Below are 26,491 nucleotides of genomic sequence, written 5' to 3'. Positions count from 1 at the left end.
ATTACAATCCCTTCTCTTTCTCTCTGGGTCTCCATATTTGGACTTGCTTTATATTGTCTCTTTAAACTCTTCTCTAAGATATTATCATCTCTCTCCCTCTTCTCCTCCTTCTCGGAAATTTGTAGAAATATGTCGGTAATCTTCACTGATCCAAACTGAAACTGATTTCTGCCATCTCTCCTCACATGTGCCAAGTATGCTGCAACGGAAGGTAGCCATATCTTAGTACCAGATATTAGTGCCGTATTTTCTATCCATATCAATCTATCCAATATCTGTAACCGCTTATCATATTCAAGGTCGCAGGGGGGGCTGTAGCCGATCCCAGTTGACATTGGGCGAAGGCGTGGTACACCCTGGACAGGTCTCCAGAGTATCACAGGGCTGACACATAGAGACAGACAACCATCCAGGCTCACATTCACACCTACGGGCAATTTATAGTCAACAGTTAACCTAACCTGCATGTCTTTGGACTGCGGGAGGAAGCCGGAGAACCTGGAGAAAACCCACGCTAACACAGGGAGAACATGCAAACTCTACACAAAAGGGCACCAGGCTGGGTTTGAACCTGCGATTCTCCTGAGCACCGTGCAGCCTCCATATTTTCGAATCAGATTAAATTTGGATTTTTCTTTTGGCTTTGAAATAAGTTCAGTCTCAGTGCTCAGTCTGCAAACTACCTCCTGTCATTCTCCATATTTTCCTGCAGCAGGATTTTTGGCAGGACCTGAGTTGATTAGAAGGAGTTAATTTCATGGCATGTAAAACCAGTAGGGAGGAGGGGGGGGGGGGGGGGGGGGGGGGGGGGGGGGGGGGGCGCTTGTTGTAAACGCCGTCTGCAGCCTGAGCTCATGTCTGAGAGACCTTGCCTGAAAGACATAAACATAGAAGGGGAGAGGCAAAGGAAAAGGAGGGGCTGGGGGTCAACTGGGGGAGAGGGTGAGTGGGAGGAGGGAGGGATGGATGGATGGATGGATGGATGGTAGAGTATAGGGAGTAAGGAAGGACACCTGGAAGGCTTGTCTGGGTCGAAATGCCTGCAACAACTAGAGTGCCTCACCGCTGCTTTCTGTCTGAAGACAGAAAAGAAAGACGAGGGAGACAGTGAGAAAGAAGAAGAAAACCCATGAGAAGAAAGGGGGAATGTAGACAGTAAATATAAAGAAGGGGGGGTGGGGCTTTTGGAGGCGCATCAAGAATTTGCCTTTTAAGGGGTACAGTCTTACTCTTCCAAGCCTGGAGAGCTCTTGCGTAGCAGCCAAAACACTCAAGGGAGAGGAAATAAACAAGAGTAAAGAGACCTTGAGGAACAGAAACATGAGCAATGCTAATGTTTCTCACTATTTAGCAATATCAAAAAATGGGCCTCGTTAAGCTTGCATTATCCAGGAAAAAAATCATCAAAACAATCACAAGTATGCATCTGACATTCCTTCATACAACTTCTCAGATCCTTTGTTATATGTTATGGATTGTGTGGTGAAAGAGACTTTGTTTCACGGTTGCAACAAACAAGCTATTGCATGGTAAACAAGGGGAGGCTCAGTCCGGCGAAGGCTCGGTCCACTCTGAATCACTGGTTTGCCCCAGCATCCCAACAGCTGCCCTCACTGTTTGGTTTTCTTGGCTGTTTTTTTTAAGACAACAATACCAACAATGTGTTGCCTGAGCTAAGGAGAGACTGCCTGTATCTGGGAGCAGGAAACCGCTGCGGAGGAGAGAGGTGGGTGGATGGGTGGGGGTGAGAACAGAGTGGTAATTGTATATGTAAGAGTGAGGCAACCCTGGTAGAGAGGTAGACGCAGGAGGAAAGGGGAGAGAGGAGGAAGGGATAGAGACATGCTCTTAGGGATGGGAGGACTGGGAGAGAGATGAAGAGGAGCAACAAGAGGAGAGAAAAGAAGGGTGAAGAAATAAAGGAGAGCTTCACAGGATCCTTGAGCGTTGAACTTTTGAGTCGGGGGGTCATGTGTGTGAGTCCAGGGAACGGGTATGTAGTGAGTGTGATCGAGAGAGAAAAAGTAAAGTAGGGAGCTTAAGTGTGCCTAAGAAAGTTTATAATAGTGTGTGAAACAAAGGAGAGTAGTGAGAGGGGGGTTGGAGGCAGAAAAATGGGGAGTCCACATGTGACTGCAGCAGGACTGAGTTGGAGAGAGAGGTGTTTTTAAAGTGTGTGTAGAAAGAAGGGGGTGGGGGGGCAGCGAGAGCGTGCGGAGTGTATCCTTCCCTTCTGTCCCTGCAGCAGGGCTGAACGAGAGCCAGGAAAAGGGGAAGGGCCTCCCTGTCCTCTCTCCAGCTGACAAAAACAGCTGCCCAGGAGCCCGGGCTGGAGCCAGTGTTTAGAGGACAGAGAGGGAGACAGAGGACAGAAGGAGAGAAGAGAGGGGGAGGAAAAGCTCCAGGACCCGTCCTTCTATATGGGTTGCGTCCTGAGTTCGGACTGGTGTGGGGAGCAAGAGGTGCAACCGGTGCCAGTGGTCAGAAGCTCGTCTATGAAGAGAAGGAGTCTGGAGAGGAGCGAGAGCGGCAGGATGAGGCTGACAAAGGTCAGTGTGCATGCAGCGTTCACGTGATTGTGTGATGACATTTTAGATATTCGCTATAATTGGGCATGCATGAGGAGTGTTTGTAGTCTGGGTACTGGAAGTCACTTGTCACATGATTCAATTTCTAGGCTGAGTGAGTTATTTACTGATCAAAGATACATTATAGGGGACATAAATGTAGGATTATTTTGTCCACATTAATGTATAATGACTATAACATCAGAATAAAAACAAAATTGTTTTTTTATTTATGGGCATGATGTATTCTTTTATGGAGTCATATGTTTCTCTGATGTCTTTCACATGATAATATCATCAGTTTCATTGAAGCTTCAGTATAGGCAGAATGCTTTTGGCATCATTGGGCAAAAATTCCATAATAACCTTTCAGCATATTGTAATTCAAGTGTTCTGAGAGAAAACTAGACTTCTGCACCTCCTCATGGCTCTGTTTTCAGGCTTTAAAAAATCTAGGAGACTTTGGCCAATCACAGGTCATTTCAGAGAGAGAGAGAGAGCATTCCTATTGACTGTGCTCCGTCTGGTGGGCGGTGCTTGGTATTTCCTCAGCAGATCTCAACATGGCTGCTGGGTCCCAACCTTTTCATTTTACAGCCAAACAGTGATGTTTCTGAAAACACTTAAGGAGAGAAATAGGCATTAAAGCAACATAATATTGATTTATATTTGATCAGCGCTGCCTAGTTTGACCGTTTGGTCAGAGTTTGGTGTTGGGGGGTGTTGCATAAAGTTGTTTAAAGCTCTTTGTGGCTCAAAGAGGTAGCTGTGTGAAATCTGATGAATTGCCTCGAGTGTTGTCACTCGAGTCAGTGTTGGCTGGGTCTGAAGTATAGGCTGTATATAAGAAGTGGACGTTGTCACAGCGACGTCAGCCATTGGTTTGTGGACTACGATTTTGAAGCCTAGAGGTTGGTATTTTGGCCATGGGCATCCTGGTTTTTGCCCGTCGCCATCTTGTTTTTTTGCAACCAGAAGGGACATGAGTGGGTGGAGCTAACACTGAACACTGAACACTGAACACTGAATAAGACAAAAAAAAGAAAGTAGAGGTGAGTTCGCCTTGAGGCTAGAGGCTCGTGGCTACATTAGCCACTACTAGCATAACACACCTGAATCCGAACCGAACTGTCGGCAGGTGAATTGTGGGTAATTTTGAAAAGGAAAAAGAATACGTGAAATAAAAAAAGACCATGTCTCTACATTGATTACTGTCTATTGTGATTCCAACAATGTTATAGAAGTGCAACGCTGAATCAGTGCTCTTTTTATCCAATTTTGCAAGTTGGTGTATTGGAATAATTCCAATTATGTATATTTCCCAGCTATAGATATTTAATTTTGTTGCGTTCCAACAGAAGGTGTAGTAATGATGCTTCAGCAGCACCATGTTGTGGACATCGTACACTTTGTAAACAGATGAGCAGGCATATAATAATATTAAGAAGAAGAAGAAGAAGAAGAAGAAGAATACATTTATTTATATAGCACTTTTCAAAACAGATGTTACAAACTGCTTCACAAGACAATAAAAGCAGATTAAGTAAAAATATGGTAACTGTTAAAACAGTACATCACAGAACATATCAATAGTAATAAAGTAGTAAAATGGTAGAACAAGGTGATAAATAAATATACATAAAGGTGTATAAATATACACATGCATACGCAAACAGCTGTGTGTCTATATATATATATATAGTACATACATATCCATACACACATGCTCTGTATACATGCTTCACCATACACAAGCACATAGAAATGCATATGCATATACAGACATATAACATTGGGACCTTATAAGAATGCTATCCTTAAAAAATGTGTTTTCAAAAGTTTTTTAAAAGTGGATACAGAATTAGGTGATTGAATCTCTACAGTGCATTCCAGAGTTTGGGAGCCCTAACAGCAAAAGCTTGATCCCCCTCTAGTCACAAAATTGGACCTGGGAACAGCAAGATGTAGCTGATCAGATGCGCATGGGGTGTTAAGATCCATTATGCAATCTGAGGCTAGTCCAAGTTGTGCTTTAAAAGTGAGCAACAAGGCAAAAGTGAGCATGACTCACATACCCCCGCTCACCTCTTGCCTCCTACTAAAGTAGGGCCACAGGTTTTGCCCTTTTGGAACTAATGGAATTAGGTTATTGAGCACAATGTAGCTTGTTATTAGCTCACCTTCCTCAAGTCCAGGGTGCCCAACATTTTTCAAATGTTGGGCACCCTGGACTTCTAACCCCCAAAAGGCACAACTAGACCAAACTGTCAACCATCATACCAAATTTGAAGTTCCTAAGTTACATAGTTTCTGAGTTCTGCTCCGGAAACGAAATAGAAGTACATTTCAAAACATTTGGGCACCCTGGACTTCTAACGGACGGACACACGGAGCACTATAGACGTTATATACCAACTACGTTATCGCGGGGTATATTAAAATTTTAAAATTGATTCTAAATTATAGGGGAAGCCAGTGCGATGATGCTAGGACTGGTGTAATGTGCTCCCTTTTATTAATGCCCATTAGAGAAGCCTGGCAGCAGAGTTCTGAATCAGTTGTAGCCGTGAAAGTTGCTTCTGACTGAGGCAGGAATACAAGTAGTGGCAGACAGTAATCATATATATGGTTGAGTGTTCTGAATTGTCTTTATATTTGCTTGAAACAAAAGGATGCCATGCATTTTCACGAGACCAACATTAATTAGGAGTCAGTAATGAAGTCTGTTAGTCATGTTATACTTTTGATACCCGATGGGAACTTCTCTTCTCTGCTGCCCTGCTCTGAAGGGAGGTCAAAGGTCAGCTAAAGAGCATGTAGTCAATCACTATCAGATCTATGGGGGACAGAAAAATGCCAGGAAATAACTATACCTCCCATTCTTCTTTAATTTGAGCAAATTTCAATGTGATATTAGTGTTATGTCTCACAGTCTCGTGGACATGTGCAGGAGATCTGAAGTTTGAAGAAGTGATTGTTTATATTTTTACAAGGAGTGTGTGTGTGAGTGTGTGTGTGTGTGTGTGTTTGTCTTATTTGACAAGATAATGTGGATGACGATGGCATCTCCGAGCTGAGGTCACATCTGTGCAGATACAATGGCACTGTTGTGATGGCCCTCAGCACTGCTGGGAAATTACCATCATGTAAACAGAGGCAGGCTAGCTGGCCGTCTTAATATCAAGAGAACATTGAGAACCCTGACCTCTGTCCACAAGTTTACATCACATGGAATTACATACAGACTTGAGTCTCTGTGGCTTTCGTATTCAGATGTGTGAATTATCGAAGTGTGTTTGCCTTTTCTAAATGTGCATGTCTTCCATCTGGGCTTGTTTTCTGTGTGTGCGTGCATGCTTGGTTGCACCACAGTCCCAGTGGCTCCATATCACATGTTGAGCATCGTGGGAATGTGGAGCCCTCTGGACGACGTCATCCTGCAGTGACTGACCCCACTACAGGGGTGTGGGAACCAGTTAGATCCCACTGATCATCCTACAGGAGGAGATGTTGTCTCATCTATTTATGGTCATTGTTTTCATGAACTGTGCGTGTCTTTTTTTAATCATTTCATGGTTGTTTTCCACGGATCTGTTGACAGTCGCAAGTGTGAGACGATGCAACTGTTAGTGCGATCCTGACCAGACTGTGACTTGGCTTTAATTACATATCTATACACAAACATCAGACTCATGCCAAGTACTTCCTGGAAACAGAAAAATGATGTTCCACATGCTGCTCTCAGTGTGATTACATAATTTGCTGCTGTAATGTCAGGACCACGTTTGACTTTTTTCATTCACTTATGAGAGATTGTATCATTCTGAGACATTTTTTTCAAAAATATCATGCAGTATATTAACTGTTTCTTCAACTACTGCGCTGAAGTAGGGTGACCAGGTGTCCCACTTTACGAGGGACTGCACAGCATTTTTATCCCTTGTCCCACGTCCCACATATTGAGACGATGTCCCACATTTTTATCGGCTCTAGTTTTCGAAAGTCAAACCGCTGCAGGACAGACGCTTTTTTTTTAAAATCTGGCTTTTATCCAATGGCTGTGAAGAAAACAGGGAAGGTTGTCATCACGGCGCTGTGTTTGCTGTCAAACTGCGCACACGTGGGTCAAGCACAGGTTAACCTTTCACTGTCTTTGCTACGCTACGCCATATGCTATCACCGCAAAGTCACAAGCTATGCAGATTTAGGCGGAATATGATGGAAACTAAAGACTGTGAAACTATTTATTAAGTATTTATAAGCTAGTGGAAGGCGATTCTCAGATTTGTTTGTGAAATTTGCCAGTTATTTTTCAGTTTCACACACAGGGGGGAATACGACATGAAGCGAGTCTCACAAGAAACGCGCGGCTCAGAAAGAGACGTGCCGATCTGAGGATGCATTCCGGCAAAGCGTAGAGATGTTACAAGATAAGGGGCAGAATAGAAATATTTATTATTTAAAGGCAGGGTTGGCGATGTTATCTAGTATGCACTATTTGTTATATTGGTTGAAATGGTCTTTACACCCCGACAGCGATCCATTTCTTATGAGCTCTGAAAAAGGACCGGAAAAGAGCCGTCATCTGTAGCTGCTGTAATCCTGTAAAAACGTCTACCAATCACTGCCTCGCGGTCCGCTTGGAAAGAACCAATCAGATGCCTCTCTGCCTCCCTGCTTGTACTCTACCCTTGGTGTGTACCAGCCTGAACTCAAAGCACGTCACCGCCGCACGTTTACTGGAGAATGGAAGAGAAAACTCAGCAAAAAGTAGCACTGCCATGGTTACTCGTCATGAGGTAGCGGTTTAGACGGAGCTCCTGAGGCGATGCTACTTTCAAATGATGCTAGCTTTCCAACATCGTCGACCCTATCTTTAAGTTAGATAGACATTATATCAAAATTGTAGACTACCTCTCAGCCTTGGTAACGTGTCCCACATTGAACCCACATTGTCCCACACAAACATACTCTTTGTCACACATTTGGTTTGTTGGGATCACCCTATAGGCTACTGAAGAGCTGTACAGGTTTGCCATTTGCAGGCTGAAACACATCCTTCAGTGTCATTAATGCTTTGTGCGAATATTGGTGTCATATCACAAATGATGGATCTTTCATTATTCACTTGTAGCTAATTATTGGATTACCCAAAGCTTTTTATCATTTCATATTCTCATTTTGTGCTCTCAGAATACCCCTCAATGCTTCACTGTCCAATGGTTCTTGATGATGGAGAGTAGCTGAGCATCAATAAACAACCTTCTAAAAATGGATCCTCGAGATAAACTGTTTTTGGCAGAGAGACACAATAGTTCATATGGTTCTCTTTAAAAAATAAAGCACAGAGCCCTGGTGAATGATGCAGAATTCATGAGGGACCAATTAAACAAGCCTCGGACAGAGGTTATGAAACTACCACTAAAATGATTTTTCTGATCTGTTCTATTGTGTGTTATGATCCCAAACAGACCAGACTCTCACACAGCCTTCCTTGCCGTGGAATGACAGGATCTTTTTAGCAGCAAGGCTCTAGAAATAGTATTGTCAGTCAGTTCACCATTTTGGTCCAGACTGAAATATCGACTACAGAGTGGATTGCCATGAGATTCAGTACATAATATCCATGGTGCACAGAGGATGAATCTTAATGATTTTGGTGTAGGGCTGCACAATTAATCAAAATTTTAACGTCAACAGAATTTAATGGAGTTGTAGGTTATTTACTAACATGCAGGGCAAAAGCACAGGACACAACCTCTTATACATCCATGGTCTGTGGTCTATTGGACATCCACTTTGGATCCTTGACATGAAAGGTTTTGAGATTGCTCTCAAAATCTGTGTGCTGGATTTTTCTAACTTTTATTTATGTTCATCGCTCATGTTATGCTCCTCTGGGAAGCTAGCGGACAAAAAGTCTAATAAATAAATAAGTAAGTAAGTAAACAGTTATAATAGTATGCATGTTTATAATATTTTTAGTGTTCAACACAGGCCATTTCGGTAGAGACATTAACATGATGACAATAGAATAGAAATCATTTTGTTTTACTTTTGTACGGTACTTTGTAGGCGGACGTTTAACTGGCGCTTTCAGTCCAAAATGGCGGAGGCGTAGCTCTGCTGCTGGGCGCTGACGTTGCAATGGAACAAACAATTGACTTCCACTTCTTAGCAATATACGTTCTTTGGTAGTAGTGCTTTGTCCCTAACTCTACAGGAAGTGTTCTGGCTTCTAAGCTTGCCAAGCTCACTGGTAGCTGTTTATAATGCTAGTGATCGAGAAATTGAAGTTCATTCTACTCTTTGAACCCGCTGTTCGTCACCACTGAGGATACAAAGTCAAATTTGTAAACCCACTAGTTCTGCTCTTTTTTGTGAGTGTTGTTGACTCTAGAAATACAAAGAGACCTGGCACTGTGACAGCGGTTTTATATGTATTTGTCTAGCGTCCCTGTAATTTCTTATGAGCAACAAAGTTTAGATTGGCCATGACCGATACAGAGGCCTCGAGCCACAGGCATTCACTACAAACACACACCCAACACAGGAAGGAACACTGACCAGTTAGGGTTAAATATAGACCCCCCCCCCCCCCCACAACGTCCAGAAGAAAACAGAGTAGTAGAATAGAAGTGATTCTCACACTCCTGCACGTCAGAAAAAAGATGAATTCCTACTTAAACCCCAGACTCGGGGGGTGGCTCACTAGATTCCTGCGGCTTGAAAACAATGATCTGTCCCAAACTCCGAGCAGGATTTGAGGAATGCTTGTTGTTGCGTGTAGCGGGCACGCAACATGAAAGCCGATCGAGGGGAAAAGGGAAAGACATAAACCATTTCCTGCATGTGCAGTCCCAGCACCACCCTTAAAAGAAACACCTCACAGTGAACTATGTACGGAATATTTTCTTTTCTAGTCAGAAATGTCCAACTTTATGTTTCCCCAAGTTTCGAAAAAATGTCGTTGGGACCGAGCACCCGAGCTGACTGAAAGGATTTTATTGAACTCATTGGCACAATAAATGTGAACATGTGCTCGACTGTGTCATCAGCATCTCACCCACTGCTTTCTCGCGCTTTCGCTCCTTCAACAGCTGCACCTTATCAGTCTTTGGCTTAGTGCTGTCCTACACAATCCTCCGTCAAAGCTACACGGCCCCCTTTTCTAGCCTCCTCCTCCCCTCGTTTCCTCTTGGCCCGTGTTTCGTCCCCCTCTTTCTCATTTACCTACAAGCGTGATCCAAGTCCTTCCACTTCCTCAACACTCTAAAGTCTAAATAGATGGACTAGAAAAAAAACACCTTGCATTATGTTGTCGACTATGGTCATTTAGTGCAGAGAAAGCTTGAATCTGGATTATATTCAATGTTTCTGCAAAAGCGTCCCCCTCTTTCCTCATCCCCATCTTTCCTCTAACACGACCCTCCCCCACTTTACTCACTGACTCACCCCCTCATTCCAATCCGAAGCACCAGCTTCCTGTCTCACATGGTCCCTCTGTATTTTTGTAGTGTTGCATGTGGCCTCCCCATACACCCCACCTTCCGTCCCTATTACCTTTTTCACCTTTGTTCTCTGCTTCTCTTAATCCATCTCTCCCCCCCTCTTCATCACCTCTTTCCCTCCCCTCACCCTGCCATGATCCAAAAGAAAGGGAGCTGAAAATTCCACCAACAATTAAACCCCCCCAAATCTATCAGTCCTCCTTTTTTTCTGTCATGAACCGGAAATTCTTGGGCTATGAGCATAAGGAGTGGACTGCATTACTGCACGTGTTGTTTTGGGGGGCATTGCATTTATATACGTTCTGACTCACAGTCACGTTCTCACTGATTGATTCACTGATTCACAGATTTTCTCTCTCTGAGCAACACAGAGAAACTGATGCATGCTTTTAGAACTAGCAGGCTTGACTATTGTAACACACTCCTTTCTGGTCTACCAAAGAATACAATAAATCAGCTACAATTAATTCAAGATTCTGCTGCACAAGTGCTGACTAAAGCTAAAAGGAGAGCACACATTACGCTCGATTTTAAAGTCTTTGCACTGGTTACCTGTTAGTTTTTAAAATTATTTTATTAGTTTACACTACATGGCCTTGCACCAGACTACCTTGCAGAAATGCTTTTGGTATATGAACAAGGAAGGCCCCCTCAGATCATCCAGTTCTTCTCTTTTAGTTGTTCCACAAAGCAGAACAAAAACATGTGGTGATGCTGCTTTCAGCCGCTGGAACAACCTCCCAGAGGAACTGAGAGGAGCTGAAAATATTGATATTTTTAAACGTAAACTAAAAACCCATCTATTTAGTCTGGCTTTTATGTAGTGTTTTATAATTTTATGTTTTTTATTGTTTATACTTATTTTATTTATCATCATCATTATAGTGTTTATTTTACTCTATTTTGTTTAATCATCATTTTATTGCTGATCATTATTATCTCTTTTATTCTATTTTATTTTATTAAAAATGTCATTATTTTAATTCAATCTGCTTATTTTGTGTAGTTTCATCATTTATTTTTATTGTTATTTTTATTTCCTTGTATTTTATTTATCTTTTATTATCTTAGATACCCATCTTTTATTGTTTTCTTATTCAATTAACTTTTATATTAATTGTTTTGGTGTGCATTAGTCTCTAAATCCATTTTTAACACAATCGTCTGTCCAGCACTTTGAACTGCATTTGACTTGTTTGAAAGGTGCTATATACATAAAGTTTGATTGATTGATTGATTGATTGATTGATTGGTTGGTGGGGATATGCTGTACCTGCAAATCAATCTAACACATATGGAAATGACTAAGGGACTGAGGAGACAGCAGAGAGAAATAATGCTGTGTGCAGGAGGAGTCTGAGGCTGTGGAATATTATGGGCTAACAATTTAAGACAGGCGAATCAAAAAGAATGAACCTCTATGCACACATGGGCACATATAGAGTATAATTGCAACCATAAGCATGTACAGAGAGTTTGGCAAGGAATTAAAGATGTATATCACCATGTTTGATGCAAGAATGTTTTACTTGTTTGGATTATAGTTAACCAGCTCAAACTGGTTTTGTCTTATTCATGTTTTCAGTCTAATTTCAAACACTGCATCTCCATTCACAGTATCACAGAGCTAGGTGGTCTATGTATTAATGATGATAATGTTTGTTAGGTGAGGAAGGGTATGAACATTTTTCCTGAGACTCATCAGCTACAGAAGTTACGTTTAAAGAAACATTACAAAGGTGATTCATATCAAGAGACACCTCACCTGGTGCAATTCTCTTATTTCACCACTAGATGCTGCTACTAACTCACTAGCTCACTACTCCACAGCTGTCTCAGTGCAGATGTTCATCAAGGCACATCTCTGTTTGTGTGTGTTGGGAGGGTATATTGTGAGAGATTAAGGGTGCTGACTGCACAGAGCCCAAAATGAGGAGGGGGCCTTTTGAACAGTGATTCCCACCACCAGTTACCAGAGGGTACGTGGACAGATCGTGGGGTAGATCAGGTCAGGTTTATTTAAAAAAAAAATGAACATAAAACTTATCAGAAAATCTATATATTTGTGTTAAAGCCTCAGTAGGCAGTATATTTTTGGCATCATTGGGAAAAAATTCCATAATAACCTTTCAGCATATTGTAATTCAAGTGTTCTGAGAGAAAACTAGACTTCTGCTCCTCCTCATGGCTCTGTTTTCAGGCTTTAAAAAATCTAGCCCGTGACGAGAGACATTGACCAATCACAGGTCATTTCAGAGAGAGAGAGCATTACCTTCTGGCTCCGATAGTCAGCAAGTGATCAGAGAAGTAATATTCTTCAAAACTTTTTTTATATATTTGAAATTCTCTTTACATCCCGACAGCAATAAACAAATCAAATGCACTGACAAAAAAGAAAAGAAAAAAAGTCAGGTATATTTGGCTGCCACAGGACTGTAATGAGCCAGTCCAATCATTTAATTTGGCCTGAATGGACAGATTGGACGGGCTACCTGTCTGCCTGCGTAGCTGCACACTTGGAAACTAGGCTGTTTTTTTTTTTGGTATGATTATTTCTAAAAATCAAGCGTACTCTTGCTAGTTTCTTAAGATTACCAACCCTAGCTTTAATGATATTATATAACACCAAGTTTAAAAACAATACAAATGAACATGTGGAATAGGATAGTGGGTGGTGATGATGAGGAGCTCCTTCGGCAGTGGGGATACATCCAAACAAAAAGGGTTGGGGACCACTGGACTAGGGCTGTCAAAGTTAACGTGATAATAAAGCATGAACGCAAATGTGTTTTAACGCCACTAACGTCTTGGATGCACTAACTCAACTTGCGATATTCAGGTTATTTTAAAGCTAGACTTAAGATACTGGCATATATGAAACTAGAAAACATAAAGAATCCATTGGTACCAAACACGTCATACTAGCTTGTCGCGAAGCAGATTAAATAACGCCCAAAACTTGTGTAACATTTTGGCGAGGAAAAACTGTCAAAGGGGTCCCTTGACCTCTGACCTCCAGATATGTGAATGAAAATGGGTCCTATGGGTACCCACGAGTCTCCCCTTTACAGACATGCCCACTTTATGATAATCACATGCAGTTTGGGGCAAGTCATAGTCAAGTCAGCACACTGACACACTGACAGCTGTTGTTGCCTGTTGGGCTGCAGTTTGCCATGTTATGATTTGAGCATATTTGTTATGCTAAATGCAGTACCTGTGAGGGTTTCTGGACAATATGTGTCATTGTTTGGTGTTGTTAATTGATTTCCAGTAATAAATGTATAAATACATTTGCATAAAGCAGCATATTTACCCACTCCCATGTTGATAAGAGTGTTAAATACTTGACAAATCTCCCTTTAAGGTACATTTTGAATTGATAAAAAATGTGTTAATTTGTGATTAACCATGATTAAATATTTGACAGCCCTAATAATAATAATAATAATAATAATATATATATATATATATATATATATATAATACATACATTTTGTTCAGACTGCATTAAGTTCATGTGCTATTTGTTGACATAAACATGTCTGTTACACATGTAATAATGGTGGTGTATACTGTAGGAGGAGAGGAGGAGGCCCAGAGCCACCTCGCGCACATGAAACCCATAATTAAAACGCCTCAGTATGTGCGTGTGAGCCACATGTTTGTTTGTTTACATGCTAAGGTTTAATGCCTCTTAGATTTTTTTGTTTTTTGGACCAAGTCACACCCAGACCCACCATCATTTTGACCTTGTTATGAAGGAAAGGGCTGATTCTGTGGTTATTTAATTACAGTGATTTACATTTTTTTATTTTTAAATTACTTATGACCATAATATTGAACAGCAACATCATTTAATGTATTTAGGGATACTGTAAAGGTTTGTGATCTATGTGATGAAACTAATACTATAGCCTATGAAGAGGGATGAATCACCTCAATCACACCAGAGGTTTTTCTAAGGAATATTATAGTGTTTATTTCAGCCAATCCTGATCGAGTATCCTTACGCTCCCATCCAGAAACCGACCAATCACAGGGTGAGATTCCAGTAATAGTACTCCACCATGCTCTTTAGCTGCGTGTAGCTCCACCCAGCTAGTCTCTGTGAGGAGGGTGGACCAGAGTAAAGAAAACAAGTGATCTCAGAGGCAGGCCATGTTACTGATGGTCTGCTCTCAGAATGAGGGGCAGCTCTTAAACCAGGGAATATGATTAGCGGGAAAATGAACAAGGTAAGATCACAAAGTCTGTAAACCTGGAGAGAAAAAGTTGGTGTCTGATTGTGTTTGTCTTAGATTTCAGTGATCGGTCATTTAAAGTTAACTAACAGAGAGTTTGAAGGAGTTTTGGATGTTGGATGTGTGATGCTGAGTTTTCATGTGTTGGCTGTGCAGTTGCGCACTGAGTCAATCTGTCTTCTGGAGAGAAATCATGTTGTATGAGCTGTCTGCTTATTATAGGCCTGCTGCTTATTCACAGTTATACACAGATTACATGTTGTTGTTATTTCACTATTATCACAAACATGGAGACTAAACTGGTTCTCAGAGAATTTGCTCGATGCGTCACACTTCATTAAAGTGACATAAAGTCTTCTGAATAGAGTCATATGATGCATTAATAAGCCCCCCCCCCCCCTACTGCGTCAGCACCAGTCAGTTATTGTTAATGTCGCAAAGTCATGTTAGTGTGTTTCTCATGAGCGCATGTGCATCAGAATAAACATCAGAGTAAAACCAACATTTTTTTATTTATGGGTATTCTTTTATGGAGTCATATGTTTCTCTGATATCTTTCACATAATAATATCAATAGTTTCATTAAAGCTTCAGTAGGCAGAATATGCTTTTGGCATAATTGGGCAAAAATCCCATAATAACCTTTCAGCATCTTGTAATTCAAGTGTTCTGAGAGAAAACTAGACTTCTGCACCTCCTCATGGCTCTGTTTTCAGGCTTTAGAAAATCTTAAAAAATCCAATCACAGGTCATTTAAGAGAGAGAGCGTTCTTATTGGCTGTGCTCCGATCATGTGAACGGAACTTGGCGTTTCTTCAACAGATTTTACAATGACTGCCGCATCACAAACTTTCTCATTTTACAGCTAGATAACATTAAAATAGGCATTAACGTAACAGAATATTGATTCATATTTGATCAGCGCTGCCTAGTTTGACCGGTTGCTCAGAGTTCGCGAGTGATTGACAGCCGGCTCTCATAGACGGCAGCTGGACAGCAGACCTCAGATCAGCTCTTACTGCTTGTTTTACCCCGGTCTGTGAAATCTTGCAGATGTTGTTAGGAGCACCGGAGGACACAGAGGCACATGTTTTTTTTCAGGTTACCTGTTTCATGCACTACTGTCACGATATAGCAACCATTTTATTAAAATAACTTTTTTTAATCATATTTGCTCTAATCTCGTCTACTTCAGCTTTAAAAGACAATCTTAAAGTATTTGGAATAATTTTAGGGTGAGTTGCCTTAAAGTGGGACACCTATAAGCCCCAGTGGGTGTAGCTCTTTATATTGATATTTAATGTCTTTCTAATATGCCTACATGTTTCAAAACTAATATATTCATTATTATTTATTTATTTATGGTCTTTTTGTCTGTTTGTTTGATGTTGTTTGGTTTATAATGTAAAATCCACACATATAATCCCAGGTTTTGTAACAACAATAACATTGTAAATGGTAAAATGACTTAACAGGGGATTGCACATTTAGCCTTGACTGCTTTTTTAGTTACTTTTTAAAATTTTCATCACAAATAAAAAGGTAACATCTACCGACAGACTGAAACATATCAACCCCAGATACAAAAAACAAGCATAAAATAAAATAAAATAATGAAAAATAAAATAAATTAAAAAAAATAATAATAATAATAATAATAATAATAATAAAAATATTTTTATGTCTTTTAATAGACTTTTCAAGTATTTAATACTCTTATCAACACGGGAGTGGGCGAATATGCTTCATGCAAATGTATGTATATATTTATTATTGGAAATCAAATTAATAACACAAAACAATGACAGATATTGTCCAGAAATCCTCACAGGTACTGCATGTAGCATAAAAAATATGGTCAAATCATAACATGGCAAACTGCAGCCCAACAGGCAACAACAGCTGTCAGTGTGTCAGTGTGCTGACTTGACTATGACTTGCCCCAAACTGCATGTGATTATCATAAAGTGGGCATGTCTGCAAAGTGGAGACTCGTGGGTACCCATAGAAACCATTTTCATTCACATATCTTGAGATCAGAGGTCAAGAGACCCCTTACAAAATGACCATGCCAGATTTTCCTCGCCAAAAATTTGTGTAAGTTTGGAGCGTTATTAAACCTCCTTCATGACAAGCTAGTATGACATGGTTGGTACCAATGGATTCTTTAGGTTTTCTTGTTTCATATGATGCCAGTATCTTCACTCTAGATAAAACAAATTTGTTAATGCGTTATCGCGTTAACTTCGACAGCCCTGACAAAAATGTTCCCAAATAGTTGAGTTGCAATTTGGTCAAAAACTGTGCGTGCTTGTTAAAGAAAAGTAGGCTTGACTTACACAATTGATTTGTTGCTTCCAGCCTTGTCAGATTGTGATGACAAGCTATGGTTGAGCGTGTGCAATGTACAGTTTTCCCAAGGGCACATCATGAGAACGAGTCGACTAAAAGAATGCTGTCAACAAAAATCTGTCATAATGTGTGCATGATCAAACTCGGTGTAGTAACCATACTGTAAGTATGCATGCCTACACTGATTAATGGCTGTTGTGTGGCTCGTACATCCGACAATTAGTGTTGGCTCCGTATCATGATCCCTTGTCAGAACTCCTATCCTGCTTTGCGACACGAGGAAAACAGCTACGCAATAAAAACAAGATAACATTGTCCAACCTCTCCAACCTTTCCTCTCCTGATAACAGTGTGGTCGTTAGCATTACGTCTCCTATGTGAACCATATGTAATGTAGATTTTGATCAGATGTTGTTATACTCAGTGTACAGTAGGTATTCTATATTTGAAAGTATTGGGTGTAACTGAGTTTGATGTGTTTACTTGGGATGCTCCCTGTTCGCCGCCGGGCCGAGAGGCTGAAACAGAGTCTGGTTCACATTCCCATGTGCCAGATGCAGTTACACTGAGTTCAAATCTACAGTAGCAGCCATTCACTCTCACCTGGAAAACCCTGCAGCAATAAAACAGAATGGATGTAAATGATTCGCATTATAGTCCAGCAAGAGCAGCGACAAGTTTCCTTGGAACGGAATTTCTTCTGTGAGTCAAGGGGCAACCTCCTGGTTCTGAAAAGTGAAGCCAATGCAGAAGTGCCTCAAACCTGCGTTCTTTCCAATAGCCAGCAGGGGGCGACTCCTCTGGTTGCAAAAAGAAGTCTGATTGAATAGAAGTCTATGAGAAAATGATCCTATTTCTCACTTGATTTATTACCTCAGTAAACACTGTAAACATGAGTTTATGGTCTCAATCACTAGTTTCAAGTCTTCTTAAATACAGCATGATGTTCATTTAGTAAATTATGTTCCCATTGAAAGTAAAATGCCTATTTTATCGTCTGATAAAGCATGCTTTGGGGCGGGGCTACCTTGTGATTGACAGGTCGCTACCACAGCGTTGTCTGGTTTGGATGTTTTTTGTGACGTAAAGTCTTTAACCCTTTCACAGTGTGTTTACAGTTCCTGAAAGTTAAGTGTGACATTTTGGTCGCCTGTAAATGTCTTATTCAGCGTTCGGTTGTACGCAGCTCCACCCTCTCGTGTCACTTCTGGTTGCAAAAACCAAGATGGCGACGGGCAAAAACCAAGATGGCGATGGCCAAAATGCTGAGACTCAAGTCCGCTACGTCCACTTCTTACATACAGTACAGTCTATAGTCTGAGGCTGCAATCAGATCAGATCTGGTCCAAACTAACACTTCACCATCACTTAAACATCATCCCTTGATGATGTCATCCAATTTCTGAGGCCACTTCACAGTACAGGGGTTACATTTTGAGGCAAAACAGATGTGAGGTGCATTTTGCCAGTAAATATCAACAACTGCAGCAGGGGGTGTTGGTGGTGCTGCTGGAGCAATGAGACCATTCTCTATGTGTGTGTGTGTGTTAGCAGCAGGAGGCCTACGGAACGGAAGTGTATCATGGCGGCACTCTGACCTCACCTCGGGAACAGGCCGTCCCTGTTCCTTCCACTGCTTGTCCCACCCTTCGAACACACACACACATATACAAATGAATTGACTCATGTATTAACACACACGCTGAATGTGATGCCAACAAATGATGCAGGAACCCGGATACCCAGACCCTTGTGAGACACTCTCAATGGAGGGCGGAGGGTGGGATTTAAGTACACAAGAAGTCTCAAACACACCACTGTGTGTGTGTTGTAGTGCATAAAACACAGGGGAGTAATCAGACATTGCAAACTGTTGGCTTGTTGTCCATTTCTGATTGATATTAAACATTCCTGTCACAAAAAGGAGACTCGGGGCATTTCCATTGAAACTGAGAGTCAAGGACCGAAGAATGTTTCCTGTTATTGCAGGAGACTAAGTATGTGATTGTCAATGAGAAAAGCTGCTTTGCTAAATATAATATATTTTGGTCAGGGGATTCATGTAAACTAGATATATTTAGGTTTTGGACCGTTACAAACACATCTTTTGAATAAACTGTATGAAATCATTGTCCCATTAGAAACTGAGCTAACAAGTTTGCTAAATATCAGTGAGGAGAAGGAGAGCTTTTTCTCATTTAATAACTCTTTGATGAATGAAATGATGGCCTGAGAACAAATACCAGGGAGGGAATAAACGGCCCAGTACAGCGAAAAGAGAAAGAAACCTAGAGAGCTTTTGTGGCTGACTACTGCTAGCATGTTCCCGGTTGTCCCGACGTCACCAAGCCTCTAGAACAACATATTTATAGTACTGTAAAATTATGGAGTAAATTATGATGGGAGTTTTCCACTATTTTCTGTATTTGTTGACCAAATGATTAAAGGGGAACTCAACTGATTTTTACAAATTGAAGTCTGTTTACAGGTGTTGCAGAGTACAACTGCATATCAGGGCTGGGACGATACACCTACTGTATATCCCTATTCGATACTATCACGATACTTGGGTGCTGATTCGATATGAATTGCGATTTTTAAGTATTGCGATTCTACGAGTATTGTAATTCGATATTGCTGTTTATTGCAACTTTTTTAACACTAGACCATGGGAAAAAGTTGAATCATACACTTCTGGGGACTTTTAGGAAAATATCTAAATAAAAAAGTAAACTTTTTTTACTCATATTTTATGCATATGGTGGTGTGTTCTTTATACTATGACAGTATTCCTAAAATTAGATTAAAAAATCTCAATATATCACAACATATTGAATCGTAACCCCTGTATCATGATACGTATCGTATCGCCAGATTCTCGCCAATACACAGCCCTATTTATCAGTGAGAGAACAAGCCATGTCAGTGACTTGAGAAAAAAATTTTAAAATGTTTTCATTTCATGCAGTTTAGCTTGGTGGTTATCAGAGACAAATTCAAGCAATAGAAGATGAATCACATAGGAAATAGGTCAGCATGATCAAATGATCAGACGTTTGGCTGTGCAGAACTGACACAAAGCAAAGTGCAAAGTGCTTGGCCTGAAAAAAAAAAAGAAAAAGAAAAAGAAGTTCCATTATGAGTGACAATCACAGAGTTCTTCTACGGACAAAATCAGTACGAGAGTTTCCCCCTCAAGGCTTCGTTCGACATGTGCCCTCGCTGACCATCTGCAGCTGAAGCTGAGGTCACGGTATCCAGGCCTGTAGTCAGTAATGTACCACTCCCACACAATGCCCATCTTTGTCTAAATATCAAGACTATTTTTGGAGAGAGAAAGAAGAAGGAAGGAGCAAGAGAGTTTCCAGTGATGTGTGTGTGTGTGTGTGTGTGTGTGTGTGTATTTGTTTTGACATTTGTATGCATAAATCTCTGCCTGTGTGTGTGCATCTCTTGTATCCCTCCCTCGTTCAATCCAGCTACTGTTCAGTGACAGCTGGCAGACGTGCGGCGAGGAAGGTGAGGGGTTTCGGGTTAGAAAGCGTTTCTTTGACTCTAGAAACCCCAAGTTCATTTTTCTGCCAGAAAGCTAAAAATATTAGAAAAAGACCTTATTGTGCGTAGCTGATGTTGTAGGGGGGAGGTGGGGTCTGTCCTTGCATAAGGGTGGGGTGGGGTGGGGTGGACACGGGGACGGGGACGGGGACGGGAAGAGGAAAGGGTAAGGCTGTCTGTTTCCACCGACGGTCTGCAGGGACACACGTCTGTACGTGAGTCAGTGTTTGTGTGTGTAGAGGTTTTTCTTCCTGAGGTCTCAGGTAGCTGTTTACAACTTGTGTCACTTCTGTGGAAATGTAGGCAGGTCCCAGCTGGTGGACGCTTTGTAGCTCAGATGGTCACATGTACTGTGTGCTTGTGAGGGTCTGTCAGAGATGGCAGATGGATCCAGATGTTGTTGTTTTTTACAGTATGAGTGAATATGTCGATTTGTTTTCTCTTTTTGAATGTTTCCCTTCTTGTTTTCTCTCAGGCAACAGAGATGATCTAACCGGTATCTTTATTAGCTCACTAAATACCGAATAACACATGTTTTACCAAGGGACGATGTTTTTTATCCATTACAGTGGTGACAGTAATTACTATCCTGGGGACCGGGCTCAGCATCACAGGTTGTTTTTAGTGCTTATATACACTCAGGCTCTTCCAGCTGTTTTCTGCTTCCTCTGTTCTAATCCTCCTCTCAAAGTTGTAAACCTCCTTCACTGAGGTTTCCTTTTGCTGGACTCCCAAGCTGAACAGAGTTATTTCGATAGATTTTGGTAGTTAACCAAGTTTGCTTTCCTTAATTAGAGTGGCAGTAGGCAGTATATTTTTGGCATCATTGGGCAAAAATTCCATAATAACCTTTCAGCATATTGTAATTCAAGTGTTCTGAGAGACTTCTTCTCCTCATCATGGCTCTGTTTTCAGGCTTTAAAAAAATCTAGCCCGTGACGGGAGACTTTGACCAATCACAGGTCATTTCAGAGAGAGAGCGTTCCTATTGGCTATGCTCCGGTCATCTGACCGGAACTTGGCGTTCCTTCAAGAGATTTCCCGGAGATTTCACAATGGCTGCCGTGTCACAAACGTTCTCATTTTACAGCTAAACAGTACACTACAAGATGATTCTGAAAATATTTGAGGAGAGAAATAGGCATTAACGTAACATAATATTGATATCATAATATTTGATCCCTTTTTCTTTCTTACGATAATTACATATGTTAATGTTAAAGGTGCTAAATTCGAAATTCACAGCATGAATATAGGAGCAAGCAACTATTTGTAATGTAAAGATATAGTGGACTAATGGCTACCTGAGCAGAGAATGAAGTCGCTCTCCCTGTGTGTGTTATGATCCGAGCTTCTCTGTGCTTTGCTTACGTAGCCGGGCCGGCTGCGCATGCCATTTGGTGTATGTGAGTCTATCTGTTGTGCCTCTCTGGCTAGCTTATGGCCGCCGCTTTGCACTACGCTCATACGGCGGTTACAGCTGATAACGCTGTCCCAACCCATGGCTTGTAGTTGAAGTGTAGCGCTGTAGCACTGGTCAGCGCTGTTGCTGTTGTTAGCACCGCTAGCTGCTAGCCACCGTTTCAGCCGCTTCCATGTTAAGAGCCGTTTGGAGGCAATAGATATGCTCTGAATTCCGTATTGAGCACCTTTAAATACTCAATTGTGCTCTAGCTAATGTGAATTTTAAAATTTAACTATTTTTCAACAAACAAAACAAAGGTTACGACATAGGCTAGTCTGCCACGCAGCATGGAAACGGCCTCTGTGCTCTACTGTATTCTGTCAGTACAACTGTATTATATTAAAATATATCTTATCTATAGACTACATAGTTCATGTTAATAAAATTTACCCGAATTCACAAATATGTAGGATATTACTACCAACATTCATGTAATATTACATCACAACATCTGCTGTATCAGCCATGTGTTTACTACGTGTTTATTCGCATATACAGCTGGGAAGTGGCGTCGGATCACAAGTGGTCACTGGAGACGCATGTGGAGACGGAATTCTAATGCCAGATGTGAACAGACGTACTTAAAGCTGTCCACTTGTGTTAGGATCACTCAGGATGCATGTTAATGCCAGGTCTGAGCAAGGCCAAAGATCCCCAGCCGGACGCCAACCGGGAACGTTCACTGTCAGGGCCTTAACCCCAATAGGCAACTGTTGCATGTCGGTTGCATGAAATATAAAGTGGTTTTCATCAGTGAAGACTCACCATCATGTCCTCTCACATGAACCAGAGTATAGCAGCTTATATTATTGCTGTCAATCCATCTAAGACCTTATACAGCATTCAGTAGCAGAGTGGTGTATCACCATCTGACCATGATTGCCATGTGGTTGGACTATATAGTGGTCTTGATTGTGTCTGAAACAGGAAGAATGCTGCCAACCTCTCATCTATGTGTTTATCTCTCAGCCCACATCACCGCTGCGGTTCTAGCTGACAGTAACTGGCTGCTTTTTTAAACTCACCATGGGCCCCATGTGTATACTCGTGCATGCCTACACATACACACACATACATACTTCACAAGAGTATTGCACAGAAGAGAATGAGGGCATACTACTATAATCTACAAAAACACGAGAAGAAGTTTGGTGTTCTTTTGTGACTGTGTGTGTCAAAGTACAGTATATATCTAACATATGTGGTCATTAGGCATAAATGTCAAGGCAGAGCTAATGAGCAAGGCATACATGAGGTTGTTAACTTGGTCATGAGGCGAAGCGGCATTTATTATGTTCGGGGTTCAGGCAAGGCTGGACTTGGAGTAGTAAAGGAGGAGAGCCAAATCAAAGATTCATCAAAACAGGATCAAGATAAGATGAAAAAACATGAAACTTTAATGAAGTCTGTGTGGACTTTGGTTTGTTACTGCGAGAAAAGCGCAAACGAGAACGGGCCAAGTCATGCTGAGTCTAGAGATTAACCAAAACAGAAGAAATTTCCAAAATTCATGACTTTTAAAGAGGGACGTCAATCCTCTGACCGCACCATGTTACATAACAGCCCACCACCACCACCACCGCCAGCAGCCGCTGAGCCACCCACCCGGTCGGTCCACCTCCACCAATCCAGGGTGCTGCGGTCGTAGTACACTTGCAACTGAAGCAGGCCAGCGGCCGCTTAACACGGCTGGCAGAGGGTGATGCCAGGCAGGCAGCTGTCCAAACACTGTCCGGTCCCTAGAAAGAAAGAGTCAGAGCGGCAGGATGATGGAAAAAAGTGTGTAAACAGCACCCTTTCTTTGTTACCAAGGAGGAAAAGCACACACAGAGGAAACAAAAAACCCTTTATGTGTTGTATCACGTTAATTATCCAAAGCTATATGGAAACATGGATACCGAGTAGCCTTCTTACATCGCTGTTTTCTCGTGGTGATGATGTTGATGGACAGAGTAGAAACACTATTTGTCGACAAATCCTACACACTTTTGACTGGATACCTGCTAGTTTCCAGACTACGTGTGCTGCCGTTCAGCATGACATTGCACAAACTGTTTTTTCACATGCCCACCCCTACCCACACTCATTTCCCTCCTCCCGTTATGTATCCATGGAAGAAAACATGCTAAGCAATCCCCATACTTAGCCCTGGGTTGTTAGTGTTCTCATGTTCAAAGCCTCCACAGAGTCACGTCAGGCCCAGTCATCTGTGGATGTGATCCCATGTTGGGCAACAAAGAGGCACTGGGCGGGATTGGCTCCCTACCACACACACACACACACACACACTGATGTACACACCCTAACACAGACGTTAACACATGTTGTGACAAATGTGAACATGAGAAAGAAAAAGGGGTTGATTTATTTTACTTTCGCTTTTCATCGCTCTCTTTTTTAAGAATTAAACTAACACATTTGCTCGTCTTTTCCTCTTTCCCAAACCTTCTCACACACTCACAAATGCACACACACACACTAAGGATTATAGTGTGGTATGGGCGGGAACCACAAGGATTATTACTGGAAGACAGTTACACAACCAGAACAGAAGTTCAAGAGGCAAAGGGAGTAGAGAATGGAGTTGTAGTTGTGCACATATATATGCTCCCTGCTCTGTCATACACAAAGGTTAAAGCTGACAGTTCTGAACTCCTTTCATTACTAAAGTCCACAAACTCACAAGCCATTACTTTGTTTTCTTCTTTCTTTCCTTTCATGAAAAGAGTTGGGGAAGTCCAATTTCTTTGTGCGTCTTGTTTTCATCCTGTCAGATGGAAGCGGAGGGAGGGTTAAACTTCTTGGACGAAGGTCAAACGAGGATTCTCGCATTGTTTCTGAGAGTAGGCTGCCCTCGCAGACTGCTGTGTTGCCACGTCTGGTCCTGTATCGGGTTTCTAAAGTGTGAATCTCATTTTCCCTTGTGTGTGTGTGTTTGTGTGTCTGCAGGGGGGGAAAGGAGAGCCCCACGTCTTCAAGGAAAAGACCTTTAAGAAGAAGCGGCAGTGCAGCGTGTGCCGTCAGAACGTCGACGCCGTCGGCTCCTTCTGCAGAGGTAAACGTTTCCGTTACGTGTTGTCGTTGTTGGTGTCACAGTTTGGTCACTCACGACTAAGTAACTCTAAAGGACCAACGCGAACATGCTAAGGAATGTCACGTAGGATGTGTCACATATAAATGAATCAACGGCAGCACACTCAAGCTGCGTCACGTAGCGTAGCGTCATTTGATCTCTGTAGCACACACCGGACGCGGCATTCTGACAAATCTGGGGAACGAATGTGACAAAACAACTGAGTCACATCAAACGTCGACGCAAAGTAGCACAGTTGCATATTCAGATTGTCAGCCCATATGCAAAAGAAGGTACTGGTGTTGTGATACGTGTCATAACCTCGGTGTGTGTTTCCCTTCACATTGTAAGTCATAGGATGCAGAGATCACTTGTACAGTAATATAGCAGGATGATATCAAGATTTTTACTGATTGACATGAAATCAAATCAAATGGGAATTAGAGTTGCGTAGACCGATAGAAAGCAGGTTGAACACATTACTAAACTCATATACTCATTTTTGTTGTGTTTTTTTTCTGTCCTCTCTCCTTCCCTTCTGTCATTCTTTATAGTATGCAAGACAGCCACCCACAGGAAGTGTGAGGCCAAGGTAAGAATCCACCTCACACCCCCCCACTCATACTTGCCACCAACCTTGAGACCTAAAAAATAGGGAGGATTTCAAAAACAAAGAGGGGGGGGGGGGTCTGTAGGAGTTTGAGAGACTTTGTTTGCTTTATTCTAGTGACTTTTAAAGAATGAAAATAACAAAATAATAAAGACACTGCAACAACATTTTTGTCAAATAGGCCTACTTTTAATTTGCTTTTAATTCTCAGGAAAGTAAAGTGAATAATTTGCCCCTCAGGGGTGAACTTAGGCTAATATTCATCAGTTTTCATTCATTCAGTCATTTTTGCACCTGCTTGAGTATTTCTTTTTTGTAGTACTGTCCATTTCTCTCTCCTTCTCTCACTCACTGAAGGCCCTTTCAGATACAATGCGACAACGGCACCGCTGCGCTCTGAAACGCGTTATTTCCAATGGCTTGCGCCACGGCACGACGGCTTTGCTGTGATGGTGAGATGTGCGGCGAGCGCATCTTAAACTGAGCCACGGTGCTGCGAGCAGCTCTCCTCCGCCGGATATTTGGTGTAACTACAGTATATTGCCGACCGGGTGGAAACAGTAGAGCTTATGGCACACTGTACAGTGCCAGGAACAGGTAGGGAACAAAAGTAGTGCAACCACTTCTGGTTGCAAAAAAACAAGATGGCGGCGGCCAAAATTACAAACTCAAGGCTTCAGAACCGTAGTCGACAAATCAATGGGTGACATCACAGTGACTACATCCACTTCTTCTCGTTGAAATATTGCAAAATAGTTTTTAGGCTTAGCTGAAGTGAAAAAAGTTTATGAACAAAATGTGACAAAGTGCAATGAAAACCGGAAACTTTCACATTTTCTTTTGCCTTCTTTCTGTAAATTTGGTTCAAATTGCGCAACATTTGGACGGAAACTACTGTCAAGCTCCACCAAATGAATTGCAGTCACATGGACTCATCAAGTCAGTGACCTGAGGTCTCATGACAGGTCAAAACATTCAATAAACAAATAAATGTAATAAAGGAAACTGTTAACGATGCCAAATATGCAACATATTAAGTAGACTGTGGTAAATATGGGCAGGAGACATTCATGGTTTTATCTTCAGAGGAACTGGATGAATATGAGAAAAATAT

The 26,491-nt window shown here is 41.6% G+C and overlaps 1 protein-coding gene and 2 long non-coding RNA genes across 5 annotated transcripts in view; 1 reads left to right on the top strand and 2 right to left on the bottom strand.

Moving 5' to 3' along the window:
* Nucleotides 1–1,827: 1,827 nt before the first annotated feature.
* Nucleotides 1,828–26,491, top strand: part of tns2a (tensin 2a) — a 66,484-nt gene continuing 41,820 nt past the window's right edge. For 2 of the 3 annotated variants that reach the window (XM_037773951.1, XM_037773950.1), the window contains exons 1-3: nucleotides 1,828–2,549; nucleotides 24,644–24,749; nucleotides 25,322–25,359. In XM_037773951.1, the coding sequence (XP_037629879.1) occupies nucleotides 2,421–2,549; nucleotides 24,644–24,749; nucleotides 25,322–25,359 (273 nt within the window). In that variant the 5' untranslated portion in view covers nucleotides 1,828–2,420. Of the gene's footprint in view, nucleotides 2,550–14,169; nucleotides 14,317–24,643; nucleotides 24,750–25,321; nucleotides 25,360–26,491 lie in introns of those variants that run through there. The other variant, XM_037773952.1, reaches the window with a different exon arrangement.
* On the bottom strand, nucleotides 13,789–14,958 carry LOC119490509. Its single transcript, XR_005207422.1, has 2 exons — nucleotides 14,340–14,958; nucleotides 13,789–14,186 (listed from the first exon to the last, which is right to left on the bottom strand). It is a non-coding gene; the product is annotated as an uncharacterized LOC119490509 (long non-coding RNA).
* Nucleotides 23,069–24,121, bottom strand: LOC119490508. The gene is made up of 2 exons (XR_005207421.1): nucleotides 23,609–24,121; nucleotides 23,069–23,433 (listed from the first exon to the last, which is right to left on the bottom strand). It is a non-coding gene; the product is annotated as an uncharacterized LOC119490508 (long non-coding RNA).

The sequence above is a fragment of the Sebastes umbrosus genome, chromosome 6 (assembly GCF_015220745.1).
Source record: "Sebastes umbrosus isolate fSebUmb1 chromosome 6, fSebUmb1.pri, whole genome shotgun sequence".
NCBI classification, from domain to species: Eukaryota; Metazoa; Chordata; class Actinopteri; order Perciformes; family Sebastidae; genus Sebastes; species Sebastes umbrosus.
This window is presented reverse-complemented; position numbering and strand designations above follow the sequence as displayed.